The following is a 21,321-nucleotide window of genomic DNA, read 5'->3' on the forward strand; positions in this document are numbered from 1 at the left end:
GTAATTCATTCATTGAGCCCTGATGAGCTGCAGTGCCATAGTGCCAGTGCAATGTTTCTGGCTCTGTGTGTGTGTGTGTGTGTGTGTGTGTGTGTGTGTGTGTGTGTGTGAGGGGGGAGGGGGAGTGGTTGGCGGGGGGGGGGGGGGGGGGGGGGGGGTTGCACATGCAAACACACTGTTTACTTCTGAGGAGGAGATCATACCAAAACATAACAACAGTTTCAGATTTGCTTATGTTCGTATCACCCACTCAAGTGTCTCAACAATACAGGGAATTCTTAACTTTACTCCTTCCATAACTATTTTATTCCTTTGATCCCATCAGGAAGGAGAATTTTCATGGATGCAGAGCAAGTACAGATATTAACTGAAAGAGACAACACACTTTTGGAAACTGCATTCATAATTAAAATATTACCAAACTCCTATAAACTATTTGTGCTTACTCAGGTTAAATTTAACAATATAAAATTAGCAGGAAAGCTGCTGTTTTCTTGTTTATGTTAGATATAAATAATTGCTGATTATATTTTATTTCTAGCTATTCACACAAACTGGTGTGTACAATAGAGCAACTGTTACCTGCTCTTGTGTTTCTTTGGTAGCATCCGACATCTCAGCATTCCATGCCAACCTGTTGAATGGCTGCTGGACAAGACTAGATATTGCCTTTCCTTGAGATGAAGTATTTTGTTTGTCTTGACAACCTTGTGTTTCTGACACTGAAAAATAATTTGAACATTCAATGCTTCAATACAACTGGTTAATACTTTGGACTATATATGACAGGTTTCATTCAATTTCATCTGTCCAGAAACAATTACAAAAAAAGTCGATCAAGTAATTTAGAGACATTTACTTTCTGCCCATTTTTCTACATCATAATTATGATACTCTAAGTAGTATAGGTATACTTGAACAAGCTTCTGCAACCCACTTTCTGCTTCTGTGTTTTCTATCACTCCAGAAGTCAAGTTTCAAATTTGAATATCTTAAAAACACGGAGAAGCAAGACATCTTTAGATAGGTGACAGTTACTGGGAACAGACAGGTAGGTGTGCGGGAGAGTCGCTTTGCCTGGAAAACAATGGTCTGCAAATTCACTCACAGTTAACTACCTGGGTAGCCTCTGTTGTGTAGTGAACTCCTATGCCATTTAGAATCACAGAATTCTCAACACTATGGTGCAAGTCTAAAAAATCACAGCTGAGCTCATCACTGAACCTTCAAAGTCTCTAGTTCAACCACTTCAAATAGACCCAGAACAAGGTGCCCAAGATGAGTTCTGGCAACAAGGCTGCAGGTGGTGGCTTCACTGAAGTTCAGTGGGCAAGGTCGATCATGTCAACCTTTTCTACCTGTCCCTGGAACGATCCTCTGAGTCCAGATCCAGATGATGGGCATCATTCTATTGCATGCCAACCTTGTATAGGGTAGTAAAACAGGTAAAATTTTCAAAGTCCCATAGTGAAGCTATCTCACTAGATTTTGCCTATGTAGACACAAGGCAGCTGCAATGAAAACATTTCACCACTGAGAAAGGATCAAGGCAAAACACATCAGCATTTCTGGTTGGTTGGTTGTTTGAGGTTTAAGGGACCAAACAGCAAGGTCATCAGTCCCTTGTTTCAAATGTGGTCCATTCCGCTAATGTGACATCTCAGGAAAGTCAGAACAATAAAAGGGAAAAGGCTAAAAATGTAAAGGGGCAGTCATGTTATCAATGGTAAAAACAAAACGAGGGAAGTCAGCAAGAGAACGAACCCAACGCTATGCTGAAGCAGCATAGGCAAGACCACTTGTGACTTAAAAGGTACAACCGCTAGAATGCAGAAAGTACGTATGGGAAAAGGAGACTAACCAAGCCTTAAAAAAAAGGGTAAAAACAGAGTAAAAGGGGAAGAAAAGAGGATTTCGGTCAGGGAGGTGAATCGGGAATCTCCGAACACTGCTTACAGTGGGAGACACCCAAACACTCACCGCCCTGCCCCAATACCAGAGAGAGATTAAAAACCTTAAAACAGAGAATAAAAACCACTTTCCCGGAGGAAACCAAGAACCAGAGAGACCATCAGGGAATCGTCAGCCAACATCAAAGGTAAAGTGTGGGGGAGTCTGTACTTAGCATGCAGAGCCAAAAGAAGGGGGCATTCAACCAAAATGTGGGCTACTGACTGGAAGGCTCCACAACCACGAAGTGGGGGTGGCTCATCACGCAAAAGAAAACCATGGGTCAGCCTGCTATGGCCAATGCGGAGACAACACAGTGTGGTCGAGTCCTTTCGGGAGAGGCGAAAGGAAGAATGCCACGGGCCTGGTGTCACCTTAATCGCACGAAGTTTATTAGACAGGGGAGTAACCTCCCAAGAATTGGCCCATGACTGCACGAAGTGGGATTTGATGTGAAGCCATAAATCCTCTGCAGGAGGGGTTACAGAAAATGGGGGGTAAGTGACTGCTCCCGCAGCCAAACGATCAGCGAGCTCATTACCCGGGATACCCACATGGCCAGGGACCCAAAGGAAGTCAATGGAACAAGCAGCACGGTGAATATCGGCAAGATGGTCATGGATGGCAGAGACCAAGGGATGGCGCGAAAAACACTGGTCAATAGCAAGAAGGCTACTCATCGAGTCCTTACATAACAAAACGCAGTTGTGTTGGGACTGTTTAATAAAGGTAAGGGCCTGGGAAATTGCCATCAATTCCGCAGTAAACACCCCACATGTAGGTGGCAGCAAATGATTTTCCGTTCCGACAGAGGACGTGAAGGCATACCCCACACGATCAGCAGATTTAGAGCCATCAGTGTAAAAAACAACAGCATCCCGAAACTCCCATAAAATTTGGCGGAAAAAGGAACGGAACACCACCGGGGGGTTGGAATCTTTTGGACCTTGGCGGAGATCCATCCGAATTCGAGGCCGAGGAACTAACGAAGGGGGAGGGGGGGGGGGGGGGAGCGAGGAAGACAGGACAAAGAAGGAAGCTGAAAATCACGGCAAAGAGACGCAAGGCGGAACCCAACCGGTAAACCCGCCCGAGGGCGGGAGTCGTGTGGGCGACGTCCATGGTCTGGGAACAGTATAGAATAGGAAGGATGAGTGGGAGAGGAACGGATAGTGAGTGCATAAGACACCAGAAGCTGGGACCGCCGAACGGAAAGGGGGGGGCGGGATCCCAGCTTCAACCAGGAGACTATCAACAGGGCTAGTAGGGAAGGCACCGGTGGCCAAACGGATACCACGATGGTGGACTGGATCCAGCACATGCAATGTGGAAGGAGCAGCTGAACCTTAAACTTGACAACCATAGTCCAAGCAAGACAGAACTAGAGCACGATAAAGACGGAGAAGGAGCGAACAGTCCGCACCCCAAGAGGAGTGGGCAAGGAAACGAAGGACATTGAGTTTACAGAAACATCCTACCTTCAGATGTCTGATATGGGGCAGCCAAGTGAGCTTGTTGTCAAAAAGAAGACCCAGGAAACGAAACTGTGGGACCACAGGCAATCAGTGGGCATCGAGATAGAGCTCTGGATCAGGGTGGATCGTAGTACGGCGACAGAAGTGGACCACTCGCGATTTTAGAGGAGAGAATTGGAACCAATGTGAGAGGGTCCATGCAGAGGCACGTCGTATAGCTCCCTGGAGCTGCCGCTCTGCAGATGCCATCAAAGAGGTACCAACCCAAATGCAGAAATCATCCACATACAGGGCAGGGGCGACCAAAGGACCGACAGAGGCCACAAGTCCATCGATAGCGATGAGAAAAAGGAGGACACTCAAGACAGAACCCTGTGGGATGCTAGTCTCCTGGGTCCGTGGAGAACTAAAAACAGTACCAACTCGAACTCTGAATGACCGATGGAACAGGAACTGGTGGATAAAAATTGGGAGTGGGCCCCGAAGACCCCACTGATGAAGGGTAAGTAAGATGTGATGGCGCCAGGCCGTGTCATAGGCCTTGCGAAGGTCAAAAAACACTGCAACCAAATGGCGGTGCTGGGAAAAAGCCTGCTGAACTGTGGATTCCAAGCGAAGTAAATGACTGATTGGAGACCGTCCCTCTCGAAAGCCACACTGGTAAGGGGACAATAGATCCCGAGATTCGAGGACCCAATTGAGCCGACGGGCTACCATCCGGTCAAGTAACTTACAAACAACATGGTCAAACTAATTGGCTGATAGCTGTCAACAGATAGGGGGTTCTTACCAGGCTTAAGGACAGGAACCACGATGCTATCCCTCCACTGAGAAGGGAAGTCACTCTGGAGCCAGATACGGTTAAACACTTGAAGAAGATGTTGCCGTTGTGGAGCACTGAGATGTTGAAGCAGTTGGTTATGAATGGAATCTGGGCTGGGGGCCGTATCATGAGAAGAAGAAAGTGCAGAAAGAAATTCCCATTCAGTAAAAGGTTCGTTGTAAGATTCTGACTCACAAGGGGTAAAACATAAGGTGGAAGCTTCAGCCCGCTGTTTCAGGTGAAGGAAAGCAGCTGGATAGGAGGCTGATGCTGAGGCCACTGCAAAATGGGTCGCAAGATGTTCTGCAAGAACTAATGGGTCCGTACAAAGGCCATCTGGGAGGTGAAGGCCTGGGAGGGTGGACTGCCGATGGCAACCTTGGAGAGAGCAAAGTGTAGCCCATACCCGTGACAGAGGGACAGTAGAACCAAGGGAAGAAACGAATCGTTCCCAACATATCCGCTTGCTCTGTTTGATTAAATAACGGGCTTAAGCGCGGAGGCGTTTAAAGGTAGTAAGGCTGGCTACGGATGGGTGCCTCTTAAAGTGTTGCAAAGCTCGATGGCGATCACGGATGGCAATGGCAATGGCCGTACTCCACCATGTGACTTGCCGGTGACAAAATGGTCCAGATGAGTGCGGGACAGCAAGGTTAGCAGCGCGAACAATCGCGTCAGACATGTCACGTAGGACGTCATCAATACAACCTGACAAAGAGGGAGAAAACATGACCTGTGCAGTGTATAGAGGCCAATTGGCGCATTCGAAAGACCAACGAGGCAACCTGTCGATCGAGGAGCGGGAAGGGAGCGAGATAATCAACGGGAAATGGTCACTATCACAAAGGTCATCGTGTGGCGACCAGTGTAATGAAGGGAGGAGAGAGGGAGAAGAAAGAGAAAGACCAATGGCAGAAAAGGTACCATGACCAGCACTGAAATGAGTAGGGGAGCCATCATTAAGAAGGCACAAGTCGTGGTCTGCAATAAACTGGTCTATAAGAAGACCTCGTCTAGATGGAAAGGCACTGCCCCACAAGGGATGATGAGCATTAAAATCCCCAAGGAGGAGGAAGGGAGGAGGAAGTTGCTGAAGAAGGGCAGTTAAGGCAGCAGGTGTAAGAGTCCTGTCAGGAGGGAGATAAAGATTGCAAACTGTGACCGCAGAGTCTAGGTGGACCCGAACAGCAAACGCTTCCAATGTAGTTTGAAGAGGAATCCATGTGCTAGCAATGTCTGTATGGACCAATGTACAAACACCACCAGAAGCCCGCAGGGGTCCGATTTCGACAGAGAACACGGAACCCACGGAGGGTTGGTGAGTTAGAATCAGTAAAATGAGATTCATGGAGAACCACACAAGCTGCAGAGTAAGACGAAAGAAGGGATTTCAATTCCGGAAGGTGACGATAGTATCCATTACAATTCCATTGCAGAACCACAGAACGATGATTTAAATGGGGGCTGAACACGCTAAAGCTAGTCATACCGCCGGGTCCCCACCCGTCACCGACAAGCAGGGGGTGACATCCATGAACAACAGGTCAGAATCCGGTTGTGAAGTCGGGGAAGGGACCTCTGGTGACACCAGAGGCTCTTTGTCCCAGTACTTATGTTTCTTCTTCTTTTCAGGCTGAGATCGAGGAGGGCTGTGTGGCATAAACGAGCCAGCTGCAGCAAGATCAGGAACAGAAAGCGACCGGGCGACCTGGGGGGCGACAGACCGCGGCTCTCGCGGTCGTCGCGCAGCAGCAGACCTTTGGCCTGAAAGGTGCCGGGAAGGGGCATCCCGGGAGAGGCGCCCTTGACTGGCAGACGCCGAAGGTGTGGGACACTTCTCCGGGTGGGGAGGGGGAGCAGCGCCCAGAGGAAAAGGTGTGGGAGCCACAGGAGAGGGGGGACGTGAGGGGTCCGGGATGGGGGTAAGGAAGGGGGAGGAAGGGGTGAAGATGTAACCAAGGCGTAACTAGATGTCATGGACACAGGGTGAAGACGTGTATTTTTCTTACGGGCCTCTGTGTAGGTTAAACGATCAAGGGACTTATACTCCTGTATCTTCTTATCCTTCTTATATACTGGGCAATCTGGTGAACGTGGAGAATGACTACCATGACAATTTACACACACAGGAGGGGGAACACAGGGACTCCCCTCATGGAGTAGATGTCCACAGTCACCACAGAGAGGGGCCTGTGAACAGCAGGAAGACATGTGTCCAAAACGCAAGCACTTAAAACACCTCAAAGGACGTGGGATGTACGACTTCACATCACATCGATAAGCCATAATCTTAACTTTCTCAGGGAGAGTATCCCCTTCAAAGGCCAGGATAAAGGCACCAGTATCAATGCGATTGTCTTTAGGACCCTTCTGGACACGCCGTACAAAGTGAACACCCCGCCGTCCAAGATTGTCCCGAAGTTCCTCATCAGTTTGAAGGATGAGGTCCCTGTGAAAAATCACACCTTGTACCATATTTAGAGATTGGTGGGGGGTAATGGACACAAGAATTGTGCCAAGATGGGTACAGGCACGAAGGGCCGCAGATTGGGCAGCTGAAGCAGTTTTGATCAACAACGAACCCGACAGCATCTTGCTCAGGGAGTCCACTTCGCCAAACTTGTCTTCAATGTGTTCCACAAAGAATAAAGGTTTGGTATTGGTGAAAGTATCTCCATCAGTCCTGGTGCAAACTAGATAACGGGGGAAAGGTTTCGCCTCTAGCTGACGGGCCTGACCCTCTTCCCAGGGGGTAGCCATGGAAGGGAAGGCCGAAGGGGCAAGAGAAGAAGCACTTGAACAATCAGTTCCACGCAGACAGATGGCCGCAGAAGAACGGCCAGAGTTCTGGACCCGTATGCGTTTCATTTGCACAGTGTCCGCCCTGATACCACCCACTCCGATGAGGGGTTCTCCTCACGGGCGCCACCCAGCCACAGAAAGGGCCGTCTGGCACAGCGGCCATTGCCGGGAGTTCCGATGCTCCAGGATGACAAGCAACCACTCCAAGGCATGCATGAGGTCACAGCTCAGGCATCAGAAGTGTGATCCCTGTGTGTTCAGGGGGCTCAACCAAAAGGGTACATAGTGACCCCATCACACAGGTTGGCTACCGCGCTGGCTATGCACCCTAGCATCAGACAACGACATGAAAGAAAAGGTGGAATGTACTAGGAGGGCGCACGTCGGAGACACTAGGTAAGGTGCTCTTTCCCAAATGGCTCACACTACGGAGGAGAAATTTTGTAATGGAGGTCAAACACCAGAGGGGGACCAAGGAATGCCAAAGGGAGGAGATGATTACGCAACAAAGCCGGATTGTAAAACCAACAGAACCAGGAGGATAGCGGGGGCCAACATAAGCAAGGACACCAAGAGAGGGAGAGGAGAGGGCGACGGGAAAGGAGCAAGGAGGGGAAAGGCACCAATGTTAATGTATACAGGCACAGGGAAGGGGGGGGGGGGGGGGGAGAAGGTTGTTATATATGCCTCGTGAGGACAATGTGCAGGAGGTCAAGTGGTCAGGACTTGAGAGTGGGCATCCAGGGCTGCCGTTAAATGACAAAACAGGAAATTAGGTACAATAAAGAGGATATATTTCAATGTACAGTGTACAACAGACACCCACAGGGGCGGAAGTTACCAGGTTTAGGCCAGTCTAGGAGGTTGCACAATTAATTGAAATGGGCAACAGAAGGGGAAGTGGTTCATGTTAACTTACATTGGTGGCCAGCCAGAGGCTCTGCCTTCCAAAAAGATGTCTGTTCAGCTCGAGGTCTGGGTTACAAGAGAGAGAGAGAGAGAGAGAGAGAGAGAGAGAGAGAGAGAGAGAGAGAGAGAGACAATGGTGTTTCACACTGCAGAACACTCCATGTCCACACACGTGACCTGTATCCCACACATGCTATTGGCTGAAACCAATGGCATGAATTCGGTAGCAGCTTCAGCAGTCTCAGGGCATCTCTTGTCAGCAGCTTTAATTGGACAAAACTGCCTCGATTCTGAAAGACAGGCAACTTATGTCATATGGGCACAGCGTAAGTTTCTCTGGGAGAAAACTTGTAAAGATTTCACTGGGCCTTTTAAATAAATTGTTTTAAACCAATTCCCTAAAATATTCCTTGACTGGTTGCCACCAAGTACAAAGTCTTTCTTTCCCACCAGGATCAGGACACCAACGTTCCTGACATTCTGGCAGACTGAATAGGACCTACCTGGATGGCAGGCCAATATCATCAAACTTCACAGCTCATGGCAACCGTCACTGCAGTACAATGGATGACTAAGGAGGGCGGTGAGTGGGCATTGCACCTACCAAGTCAGTCTGTGTAAGTTCAATACACACACCACCGTCACTCACTGCCGCGGTGTCATGGTACAGCCAGTGCTGGAGCCACCAGAAGTGGCGAACTGCCAGAGCAGCAGCCAGGTAGAATGAAGTGTGGGGTGTCAGCTGCCTTGAACAGGCTGAAGGCCACTTACAATACAATTCCTCCACAGTAGGCATTACAGATGATGTCAACTGTGAGTAGAGATACTACCTATATTTTTATGGAAATAATGAAGTAATTCTGAATCTTCTTTCACTGCACCTACCGGCAACCACAGGTCACTATCATCCTTCCGTGGAAAACTGACAAGGAGCAAACTGTGAGGTTCCCTCCTGATACAGAATCAACTCCACTTATGCCCTCCCAATAGTCACCTCTTGCAATTAATTCCAAAGTGCACCACAATCCATGTATGATGTTTTAATTATTAAAAAAAGCCCAATAATGGTTGGGTTCTCTTTTTTCCTTTAGTGGTGGTAAATCCACATGTTTTCACTTCTTGCTTTGCTACATTGTCTTGGGACATTAGTGATACACCCCAAAACTTGTTCATTGTGATTAGGTGGCCAAAAAACTCATCTGAACTGTCTTGACAGGATTGCAACATTTCCACTGCTGCCTCAGTCTGGAGGGCTTTTAGAATGAGTAAGACTATTCACGAAACCAATAGATTGTAACCTTTGTCATGCTCAAGATTTTGAACAAATGGATCCCCGACTGCTTTTCAGTTTTTAAACTGATACCTTGATTGTAATACGCTGGTCTTCAAGTACCATGGCCTCCACTTTTTTCACGATTCTCAGTTCTTCACAAGCCCCCTATACAATGAAGCAAACAAATGTGAACATGCAATAGCAAATGGTAATTCTTCGTGCAGATGCATGAATTTATTCATGTGTATTTCACAGTTGCTTGTGTTTGCTCATGTACAACTGCTTATCTGTGTTTAGTGAACAACCAAAGGAAGTTTGCATCCTCTTCTCCTCAGCACTAGGAGTACAGAAAACTACTAAAAGAATATGCATACCAGATGTGCTACTGAAATCCAAGAGAGAGACAACACAAATGCTGAAGGAAAATAAATATGATTGGTAGAAAACTGATGAAGCCCTCAAAAATCCTACTAGGGATTTGAGAAAGACAATAAAATCATTAGATGGGTGCATCAGGCAGAAACAGAGCGAACATATAATTCTTTTTATTAAAAAGAAGAAGCATAATAAATCTTATTGACAGTCAATGAGTGTGAATGCATATGTATTACTTATTAACATCAAAAATATATGAAAGATCTGGCAATTCTCACTGTTTATGATCACATCTAATTACATGACTGATGTGTCCCCATTATGTTATCGATTTTGTTCACCCAGACTTATGTTTTCCGACCTCTAACAAACTATGTAACAGATTTTATCATGTAACTCACGTGACAGGTTGTATGTATATATTGCACATTCCATTAATAACAAAATGAAAATGACAGATTTTTACTCAGCATGCAGAGGAGACCTTGAGATACAGACACAACAAAAAAGACTGCTAAGCTTTTAAGCTTTCAGACAAAAAATTCCTTCTTACAAAATAGAAAACACAAAGACATTCACACAAGCCATGGCCACTGTCTCTGGGCACTGGGGTCCAACTGCAGACTGTGTCTGAAGTGAGCAGCAATCTTTGGGGTGGTGGTAGAGATAAGGAGGAGGCATGGGGCAGGGAGGGGGAGGGATAGCAGGGTAGGAGTATAGGATGATGCTGTGTTGCCTTTGAAAGTTTGCTGGGCTGTGGCGGGGACAGGAAGCAGAATCAGAAGGCTGTGCTGGGGAGAGGAATGGGGGGAGGGAGAGGACAGAAATAGAGAAGGGGAAAAGATAAGTATGTGCCTTGGTGGTATAGAAGTCTGTGTAGCACAGGAGTGGGAGCAGGCAAGGTGATAGATAGGTGGAGGTCAGGAATAGTAAAGGTTAAGGTCAGAGGGTTATAGAAATGAAGGGAAGGATACATTGTTGGGAGAGTTCCCACCTGCACAGTTCAGAAAGATATTGTTAGTAGGAAGAATCCGGATGGTACGGGTAGTCAAGCAGTAATTGAAGTGAAGCACATCATGTTGGGCACCATGTTGAGCAGCTGCCTCTTGATCACAGTCTGGAATTGGCCATTCATGTGGATAGATAGCCTATTAGATGCCATGCCTCTGTAGAAAGCAGCACAGTGGTTGCAGCTTAGTCTGTAGATCACATGGTTGCTTTCACATGTAGCCCTGCTTCTGATAGGCTAGGAGATGCCTATGACAGGATTGGAGTAGATGATATTGGGAGGATGTATGGCACAGGTCTAGCATCTATGTCTGTTGAAGGGTAACCACATGGCAAGATGTTGGGAGTATGGGCAGAATAGGGATGGAAAGGATATTGCGTAGGTTCAGTGGGTGGCAGAATAAAGCAACAGATGGGCAGAGAGGATATTACTCATTTCAGGGCACAAGGAGAGGTAGTCAAAACTCCAGAGGAGAATCTGATTCCATTTCTCTGGTCCTGTATGTTACAGTCATCAGAGGAGTGCTCCTCCATGCCATACAGTGGGTATGTGGGAGAGGGTAAGAGAGAGAAGGTAACACCAAATGAAAATTTGTGTGTTTCATATGTGCCTCAAACAGACTTCAGTCCACATGAGAATAATTTATGATATTTGCATTGTAATGTAATGTACATGGTTTAGGAAACAAAATAGATGCTTTTGAATCATTTATCACAGGACTATCTCCACATGTAGTAATCGTTACAGAACACCAGAAAACAGTGGACAACATTCAATGCTGCAAATTAGAAGGCTACAACCTAGCTACCTTCTACTACAGAACACACAATAAAGGTGGTAGTGGTGGTGGTGGTAGTGGTGGTGGTGCTGGTGGTAGTGGTGGTGGTAGTGGTGGTGGTGGTGCCATCTACTCAACAAAACGTAATTTCATAACCACCACAGAAAAAGTGCTCTGGGGGAACAATTTCTGTGTTGACAAAGATTTAGAAATGGCAATTCTTAAACTCATATTCCCCCCATGAAACATGGTCCTTGCCGCTGCTGGGGAGGCTTGCGTGCCTCAGCAATACAGATAGCTGTACCGTAGGTGCAAGCACAATGGAGGGGTATCTGTTGAGAGGCCAGACAAATGTGTGGTTCCTGAAAAGGGGCAGCAGCCTTTTCAGTGGTTGCAGGGGCAACAGTCTGGATTATTGGCTAATCTGGTCTTGTAACATTAACCAAAACAACCTTGCTGTGCTGGTACTGCGAACAGCTGAAAGCAAAGGGATATCACAGCCATAATTTTTCCCGAGAGCATGCAGCTTTACTGTATGGTTAAATGATGACAACGTCCTCTTGGGTAAAATATTCCAGAGGTGAAATAGTCTCCCATTCAGATCTCTGGGCAGGAACTACTCAGGAGGACATCATAGTGCAGCAGTTAACATCACTGCCTGGCGTACTGCAGGAGGGCACTGCCGAGCAATGGTATGAGAACATCGAGGAGAAGTTCACAAACTGGGAAGTATTCCAGGTGGAACTGAGCAAGTATTCGGCAACACACAATGACAGAAGTGCAAGGCTGAAGATAAATTAAAGTGAAGGGCACAGCGTCCAGGAGAAACTACAGCATCCTACATTCAAGATGTCTTGGAGCTGTGTAAAATAGTGGATCCTAGAATGAAGAAGGAAGATACAGTTGCACAACTCAGGAAGGGTGTTGCTGAGGACATGTATCAAGCCGTACTCCTGAAGGAGGTTTTGACAGCAGATGACTTCATAAAATTGTGCCAGTATATCAAGACAAAGCATCAAAAAAGAATTACATGCAAGAAGTTTGAACGGCTTCCAAACGTCGTATCAATGCACTTAATGGAGGAAGGACCTGATTTCACCTTCATCAGATAGCGAGAGAGGAAGTTCAGAAGGCACTTGGATTGCACGGCGAGCAAAAAATCAAGATACTTCAAGAGGTCATACAGGAGGAAGTGTAACAAACATTGAACCCAATCTCTTGTCCTTCATTTCCCTTTAAATCGGTGAAAAAGTCGAGACCCAGGCAAAGTTACATTCCTACAATGCCGCATGTGGAACCTGTTTGGGCACCAAGGAAGACTGATGCTTGGAGAACCCAGGATAACCATCCAGTATGTTTCCACTGTGGCCGACAGGCACATGTTGTGTGCTATTGTCGAGAAAGGTGGCAGTTATTTGATGACACCCATGGCATAAGACAGCAGACCGATCTTAGCCGACACCAACTCCAGGATTATGAAGAGGAACAAGAAGATGTGGGTGTAGGATGACATAGAGCATCATCGCCACAAGATAGGTGCTGGAGAGGATGCTCCCCAAGATTCCGATCAAGGTCTCCATTGCCATTTAGAAGCTCCAGCCAATCACATAGCCATCGCAACCTGGAAAACTAAAGGGTGCGGCCTTCCTTGGAGGTGAGGCCGCAAGAGAAAAATCCTCCACCATCGATTACTACAAAAATGATAGGAAACTACGTCGATATCCTCATGGATGGTCAACTAGCTCAAGCTATTGTGGGCTCTGGAGCTTCATATTCAGTCATTTCAGAGAAGTACCATCGCCAGTTGCAGGAAACCATATTCATCAACAACAAAACATCTCTGCTGAAGGTGGCTAATGGGAAATATGTAAAACTTACAGTAAGATGTGTCATTCGTGTGGATATAAGTGGCCATACACAGCCCTTAGAATTTATCGTCTTACAAGAGTGTCGTCATGACGTCATTCTTGGATCGGACTTTTTGAAAGCTCCTCAGGCAATTATAAATTGTGGTTGCTCGAAGATTATGCTAGACGAGATGAGATACTGTGGACGGGAAGATGTGTATCTGAGCATGTGGAGACTATGTGTGCTGGATGAAGTGATCATTCCTGCAGTCAGCACTAGAAAGGTAACTGTAACATGTCATGCCATGCATCAACCGATGGATCTTGCAGTGGAATGTAAGAGAAGCATACCACTGAAGAATAACTTGGTCATCCCAGCCTCTGTCATCTCATTTAAGAATGGATTCGGTGAATTGTGGATAGTTAACTGTCACCGAGAACTGCAGATCCTTCGAAGACACAAGCGGGTAGCAAATGCTGAGCCGTTAATTGCCAAACAGCTGAGCGTCACAGAAACCTCTCCTGCCAAGTCTGTGGGCAAAATTGTCACTACCACTACTACACAAGATCTTCTAGCTCGACTATCACCAGATCTCACTATGGAACAACAGAAGAAGCTACTTGCCATTCTTCAAGAGTTCTCTGAATGCTTCAATCCACAGGTGAAGAGCAAATTATACAAATTGATGGTGAAGCACAGGAGTAGCACTGGAGACCATCAAGCAATAAGCCAGAGAGCATACTGTGTGTCAGCAATGGAATGTCGAATAATTCGCAACAAAGTGGAGAACATGAAGAATGACATCATTCAGCCTTCGTAGAGCCCATGGTCATCACTAGTGGTTCTCTTCAGGAAGACGGATGGCAGTTGGCACTTTTGTGTTGATTACAGGAAGCTTAATAAGATAACTAAAAAGGACATTTACCCCGTTCCACAAATTGACAATACACTAGATTGTCTGAAGGGGGCTAAGTTTTTCTCAACCACTGACATGTACTCGAGATACTGGCAAATCGAAGTAGATGAGGCTGATTGTGAGAAAACTGCATTCATCACCCCAGAGGCCCTGTATTAGTTTAAGGTAATGCCATTTGGTTTGTGTAATGCACCAGCAACTTTTGAATGGATGATGGATAATCTTGTAAGTCACCTGAAGTGGACAATGTATGTTTGTTATTTAGATTACATTGTAGTGTTCTCAGAGATATTTGATGAACAAGTAAAAAGACAGAAACTTAATCCAAGAAAGTGTCTCTTTGGAGCAAAAGAAATCAAAATGCTTGGACACCTGGTGTCAAACAAAGGTGTGCAGCCAGACCCAGAAAAGGATAGACCTATAACAGAATTTCCTATTCCTGAAAGTATTAGAGATGTCAGAAGCTTCCTCGGATTATGTTCTTATTACCATCATTTTATCAAAGACTTTTGTATCAAAGCAAGGCCACTCCAAGGGTTGTTAAAAGCCAGTGCTGAATTTATCTGGGGTGGTGCTCAACAAGATTCTTTCGATGTGCTGTGAAAAGCTTTGACGAGTGACCCTGTACTTGGTCTGTATGATAGAGTGCATCTACAGAACTACACACATGCCAGTGGGTATGGGATCAATGCTGTTCTGGTGCAAATTTTGGATGGAAAAGAGAAGGTTATAGCCTATGCTTCTAGGACACTTACAAAAGCCGAGAGAAACCAATTCAACTACAGAAAGAGAATGTCTTGCTGTGATCTGGACCATGTGCAAATTTTGACAGTATCTCTAAGGAAGGCCATTCACAGTTGTTACAGACCATCATTCACTTCGTTGGTTGACAGGTCTTAAGGGTCCAACAGAACAACTCGCCAGGTGGACAATGTATGACATTACAATAGTGTACAAAAGTGGAAGAAAACACCAAGATGCCGACTGTCTCTCACAAAACCCTGTGCAAGACCATCAAGACTTTCATGAAGATTGTGACTGTCTCGCTGCACTCCGGGATCTCTCTGCCGAGAAGAAGAAGAATGCCAAGATATCTCAAATTATGCTTGTCTTAAATTGGTCAGAGGATGTGAAAGGACAATTTAAAGTAGTTAATGGATTACTTTGCAAGAAAAACTTTGATCTGTTTGGAAATAGGTGGCTACCAGTGATTCCTAAACACATGCGCTTAGATGTTGTACAGAAATTCCATGACATGCCTGAGGCTAGATATTTAGGATTTATTAAGACATATAATAGGATCCACATGAGATTTTTCTGGCCAGGTTTATTTAGGAGGATCCACCACTGTGTGTCGCACTGTCGAGAGTGCCAGAGGAGAAATGCAGTTCCTCAGAAACCATCTGGCCAACTCATACCAATGCCACCAGCTGAAATGCCTTTCCAGCGCGTTGGGATTGACCTCCTCAGACACTTTCCAATGTCTGCTAGTGGCAATAGATGGATTATTGTTTGCACTGATTATCCGACACATTATGCCATTACAAAAGCCGTGAAAACAGCCGAAGCATTCAAGGTAGCCAAATTCATCATGGAAGACATTGTATTAAAACACGGTGCCCCAAGGTTGTTAATTACGGATTGAAGGAAAGTTTTTCAATCGAATCTTGTGACAGAGATAAACCATCGGTGCAACATTACTCATCACATGATGACTGCCTACCATCCACAAACTAGTGGGCTTACTGAACACCTTAATGAGACCTTGGCCGACATGCTATCAATGTTTGTCAGTGTTGAGCAGAGCAACTAGGATGAGGTGCTACCTTTTGCGACATTTGCCTACAACACTGATAAACAAGACACCACAAGATTTACACCATTTTTCCTGGTGCATGGGCGTGTGGCAACAACAACGATGGACACTGTGGTTTCTGTTACATCCTGATGACGTGGATGATGACTACATTGACCAGGTGTCAACCAGAGCTGAGGAAGCTCGGCAGTTAGCTTGACTCCACACGATGCAGGCACAAGAAAACGATTGCCAAAGGTATGAGGCAAGCCACAGCTCTGTTGTCTACCAGCCTGGTGACCTCATCTGGGTCTTCACTCCTGTTTGGAAGGTTGGTCTCTCTGAGAAGCTCCTCAGGCGCTACTTTGGACCTTATAAGGTAGTAAGACAGTTGTCTGATGTTACTTATGGAGTTGAAGATTTGACCCCAACACAAGATGACGAAAGATCACAGATACGGTCCACATCCTTCGAATGAAGCCCTTTAAGGATCCTACAACCCAGGGTAAATTCGAAGCTCCAGTGACAGGCAACAAGCGGAAAAGTGACGAAGAGTGTAGCGGCAAAGAAAGTTCTAAGAATATCACCGCCAGGGTGAACATCAGTCATCGGGAGTCGGAGTATGCAGGACCAATGACTCATTCCCAGACTAGGAGGACATAACAGTGAGACACTATTCTCTTTAAGGAGGGAGCAATGTCGCAGAAGAGGCTGAGTAGCACAGTCACCATGGTGTAGTGGTTATGATACTAGACTGTTGCATGGAGGGTCATGAGTTCAAAACTTACCTGAACTGTAAAATTTTAATTTCTATATTTGATTCGAGTACATTCTAGAAGTATCCAGAAATGTCAAGAATCATTGTACTGTAATGTTCTGTAACTGTATATATACCATGCATGTTCTGGCCGGAGGCAGTTCGCTCCACGCTCTTGTATGTGCAAGTGCTGAATAAACCTTCGTTAAGTGAAGTTAATGTTTGTCATTAATCTAATTATACCTTCTTCTACAAGAAAATATTACCAATGACAGTGTCACTAAAGTGGGATTATTAAACCTGGTTTCCTAAAATTCTTTCACCGAAGATGATGAATACTGGCAAGTTTTCCAGTCCAGATAGTAGTCAAATTGGTGTTCTTTCAGAGTATGCTGATACAACAGCTCCATACTTAGCAATCATATATAACCACTCACTTGATGAAAGATCCATACCAAAAGCCTGGGAAGTAGCAAAGGTTACATCAGTATTCAAGGAACCAAATAGGAGGAATTACAGACCTGTATCACTGATGTCAATTTGCAATAGGACTGTGGAACATATACCATGTTCGAACACTATGAATACCCTGAAGAAACCAGTCTATTGACACATCTCACCACATATCCAGACAATATTGTTCTTGTGAAACACACTAGCTCTCTAAACAGTGGAAAGTCCACATTGGGATATCAACAGTTCTCACCGTAAAAATGACAGCCCTAAGTGTCATCTTTACAGTGAGGAGTAATCTATCCTCTCCACAACTGTTTACACTAGCTCTCTATTCATGAGAAGTAATGAGTGCTATCGACAGGGCTCTCAAATTGATTTCATATTTCTAGAGGGCTTCTGACACTGCTCCCCACAAGATACTTCTAATCAAATTGTGTTTCTATGAGTATTGCTTTAGCAGTGTGACTGGATTTGTGACTAACTGTCAGAAAGGCCACTATAAATAGTAATTGATGGAAAATCATTGCATAAAACAGAAGTGATGCCCAGAATTCCCCAAGGTAGTGTTACAGGCCCTCTGCTGTTCCTAATCTACACAAATGATTTAGGAGACAATCTGAGCAGCCCTCTTAAGATTGTATGCAGATGATACTGTCATTTACCATCTAGTAAAGCCATCTGAAGATCAAAACCAATTGCAAAATGATTAAAAAAATATGTGTGTGGTGTGAAAAGTGGTAATTTTCTCTGAATCATGAAAAGAGTGAGGCTATACACGAGCACATACAGAAATCCATTAAATTCTGGTTACACGATAAATCACACAAATTTAAAGGGTGTCAGTTCAACTAAATACCTAGGAATTACAATTACAAACAACTTAAACTGGAATGATCACATGAATCATGTTGTGCGGAAGACAAACCAAATGTTACATTTTATTGGTGGATCCCTTATAAGGTGCAGCATGTCTACTAAAGAGACTGCCTACACTATGCTTGTAGGTCCTCTACTAGAGTACTGCTGTGTGTTAATGGGATCCTTACCGGATGGGATTGATGGCAGATATTGAAAACGTCCAAAGAAGCACAGTTTGTTTTTTATCATCATGAAACAAGAGAGAGTGTGTCACAGATATGATAAGACAGTTGGTGTGGCAGTTATTAAAATGAAGGTACTTTTCGTTGTTGTCAGATTTTTCATGAAATTTCAACCACCAACTTTCTCTGAGGAATGTGAAAATATTTTATTGTCACCAACTTAGATAGGGAGATATAATGATCATAATAAAACAAGATAAATCACAGCTCGTACAAAAATATTTAAGTGTTCATTTTTCCCCACACCATTACAGGGTGGCACGGTAAAGAAATAGTCTGAAGATGGTACGAACAACCCTACCCCAGGCACTTGGTACAAACAACCCTACCCCAGGCACTTAAGTGTGAATTGCTTAGTAATGATGTAGATTTACATTCCACAATGGACTTTCCACTACCAGAGTAATTAGTGCTTGTTTCAGTTTGGACACGGTCACTACTTATATTTTAATACTAAACATGAGACCCCATCCAAAGTAATTTCTCACTTTGCACTACAAAGGCAATTTTATTTTATTTTTAAATTGGTTTCAGAGACACAGAAAGATATTCTACAAACTCAATGGGGGGAAAAAAGCAAGTTTCCCATAAACACTCTATTTTTACTTAATTTACATTGTGTTTGAAGTGATTAATTAATTTTAGCTCCCAGCCTTCATGCCTGGAAACCACATTTCTTTACATGGAGATCCAGAAGATCAGATTCCATATCCATATAGTTAAGGCTAACCAGCCACTGACCACCTCCTTCTGAGCGGATGCACACACATTGCCCGAACTCTTACGGGACTCAGTAAGATTGTCTGCCACGAGTAATGAGTGTAGTGGGCAGGGGTACTACGAATGTAGTATGTAGACATTAAGTTGGGAATGTGGGTCTCACAGGGAGCGTCCAAGGGATAAATCCCTGCAGTTGCACTATCCTCTGTGCCCTCGGTGGCTCAGATGGATAGAGCATCTGCCATGTAAGCAGGTGATCCCAGGTTCGATCCCAGTCGGGGCACACATTTTCAACTGTCCCCGTTAATGTATATCAATGCCTGTTGACAGCTTAAGGTACTGATTGAATTATCATTAAATTTCTTTATAATCAGCATTTTATGTCAATACTAGATAGGTAAAACAATGGCCAGGAAACAACATTTCTGTCAAGTAGTGCACCACAGCGATTAATTGTTTAAAAAATAATTTAATTATCTAGCATAATCTCACTCATTTCTAACAAACCAGCTTTGGCCGGAATTAGCCATCCTCTGATCATAAAATGCAGGCTGTGGTTCAATTCCTCCAATGCCGAACCACATTTATTAACAACATAGTTTTTTTGCAGTGGTGAGATTGAACCATGGCCTGTATTTTATGATCTGAAGATGACCGATGATGACTGAAACCAGTCATTTTGTTGGAAATAAATGTAGTTGTGCAGGGTAATTACAACAGTTTCACAATAATTTTTGCCTGCTTAGGGCTCCACAAACTGAAGAGCATTTATTAATAAGAAAGATCCACGTGGCACAGATGCTCTAGCACAGATGCCATACAATTTGTTATTGGAATGCAGTGTGATATTGTATCCAGAATGAACTGCCGTGATATTCTGTCAAATTGACACAATACTCAGGTATTCATATTTTCCAAGTTCAGTAACATAAAGGAAAAATCATCATAATACCTATAGTCACTCAGACACATGCTTACTTCCATGTGTATCATCATGAAGCAATATGTCAACATATATTAAAATGGCACAAGGCAACTGTATAAAGAGGCACCGCATTTACACTGTTTATGCAATAAAATATAGAAAATTTGAATGATACTCACAGCTTTCCATGCCTTGTGGCTTGAGACTTAACCGAGATGGAGTTTTGTTGAATCCTCCCAACCATTCAGTGCTGGTCATGGTTGGTTTCCATGTTACTTTTGTTGGAGGAAAGAGGTCATCTTGAAATAATTCACTCTGAAAATTGATTAAAGACTCGAGATTTTTATATGCAGTTTTACAGATCACACGATAGAGACAAAGACAGAAAAGGCCTAAACACAGGGGGGGGGGGGGGGGGGGGGGGGGGGGACTGTATCATGCAGCAGTAAAAAATTGAAAGGGCAAAGGAGAACAGAAATGTTATGCCAAAAAATTTGGTCATCTCAAATACTTGTTCCACTGATCACATCCATGATTAATGTTATGATGATTTACAAATTCTGTCTACAAAAATTACTGAGTCATTCTAGTCAAGAACTCCTGTATGGTCAGATGGACTTGTTAATGAGAAACACCTTTAATCTACATTTGAAAACACTTCTTTTATCTGTCAAAAATTTTATTTGGCTGGGCAGATTTTTAAAGACTTTTATAGTCACATCTTTCACCGCTTCCTGTGGCTAGTTGGTTTAATTAAAGGGTAACACAAATTGCTTTTCCTTCTTGAAATTAACTTTGTGAACAAATGTAACTCTCAAACTCAGAATGATTGTTGATAACAAATTTTATAAGTGGATGAATGTCCTGTGGGACTGTGGTTAAGATTTTAGCTGATTATAGAGAAGCCTGCAAGATGTATGTGTGTAAAGCCATCTCATATTTTCAATTACTTTCTTTTGTGCAATGAATATTTTCTGCCTAAGTGAGGTTTTTTCCAGGATCTTATTCAGCAAGACATCAGCCAATGAAAAAGCAAAATATATTAACTTACTGACTTCCCTAGCTCCAAAATTGACCATTATTCTTACGACAAAAGTAGGTAAACATAAATGTTTCAAGTTTTTCCACTGTAAGATTTCATAAATTTGCACACCTAAGAACTTTGATTTTTCTACCTGTTTATTATTTCATGTTGGTATACTATGTTAATAGGAGGTAGGAAATTTTTGACAATACAACATTTTCGATTCCATTAAAATGGCAGAAGTTTAAATTGTACAATTTGTATGGGGTACATTTTGAGAAAGGGAGCTCTACATATAGTGCAGTCACCAGACCTTCAAATTGTGAGAGATAGGTTGTCACATTCTCATATAAATTTTCTCGATGAGAAAATAAGTTACCAGTTGT

General features: G+C 44.2%; 1 protein-coding gene across 3 annotated transcripts in view; it reads right to left on the bottom strand.

The window, feature by feature from the left end:
* The window catches only part of LOC126175192 (coronin-7), a 244,646-nt gene that overhangs the window by 44,183 nt on the left and 179,142 nt on the right, over nucleotides 1–21,321 (bottom strand). For all 3 annotated transcript variants that reach the window (XM_049921787.1, XM_049921789.1, XM_049921788.1), the window contains 2 exons: nucleotides 20,091–20,226; nucleotides 583–722 (listed from right to left, as the gene is read on the bottom strand). In XM_049921787.1, the coding sequence (XP_049777744.1) occupies nucleotides 583–722; nucleotides 20,091–20,226 (276 nt within the window). The remainder of the gene's footprint in view (nucleotides 1–582; nucleotides 723–20,090; nucleotides 20,227–21,321) is intronic.

This window comes from Schistocerca cancellata, chromosome 3 (assembly GCF_023864275.1).
Source record: "Schistocerca cancellata isolate TAMUIC-IGC-003103 chromosome 3, iqSchCanc2.1, whole genome shotgun sequence".
NCBI classification, from domain to species: Eukaryota; Metazoa; Arthropoda; class Insecta; order Orthoptera; family Acrididae; genus Schistocerca; species Schistocerca cancellata.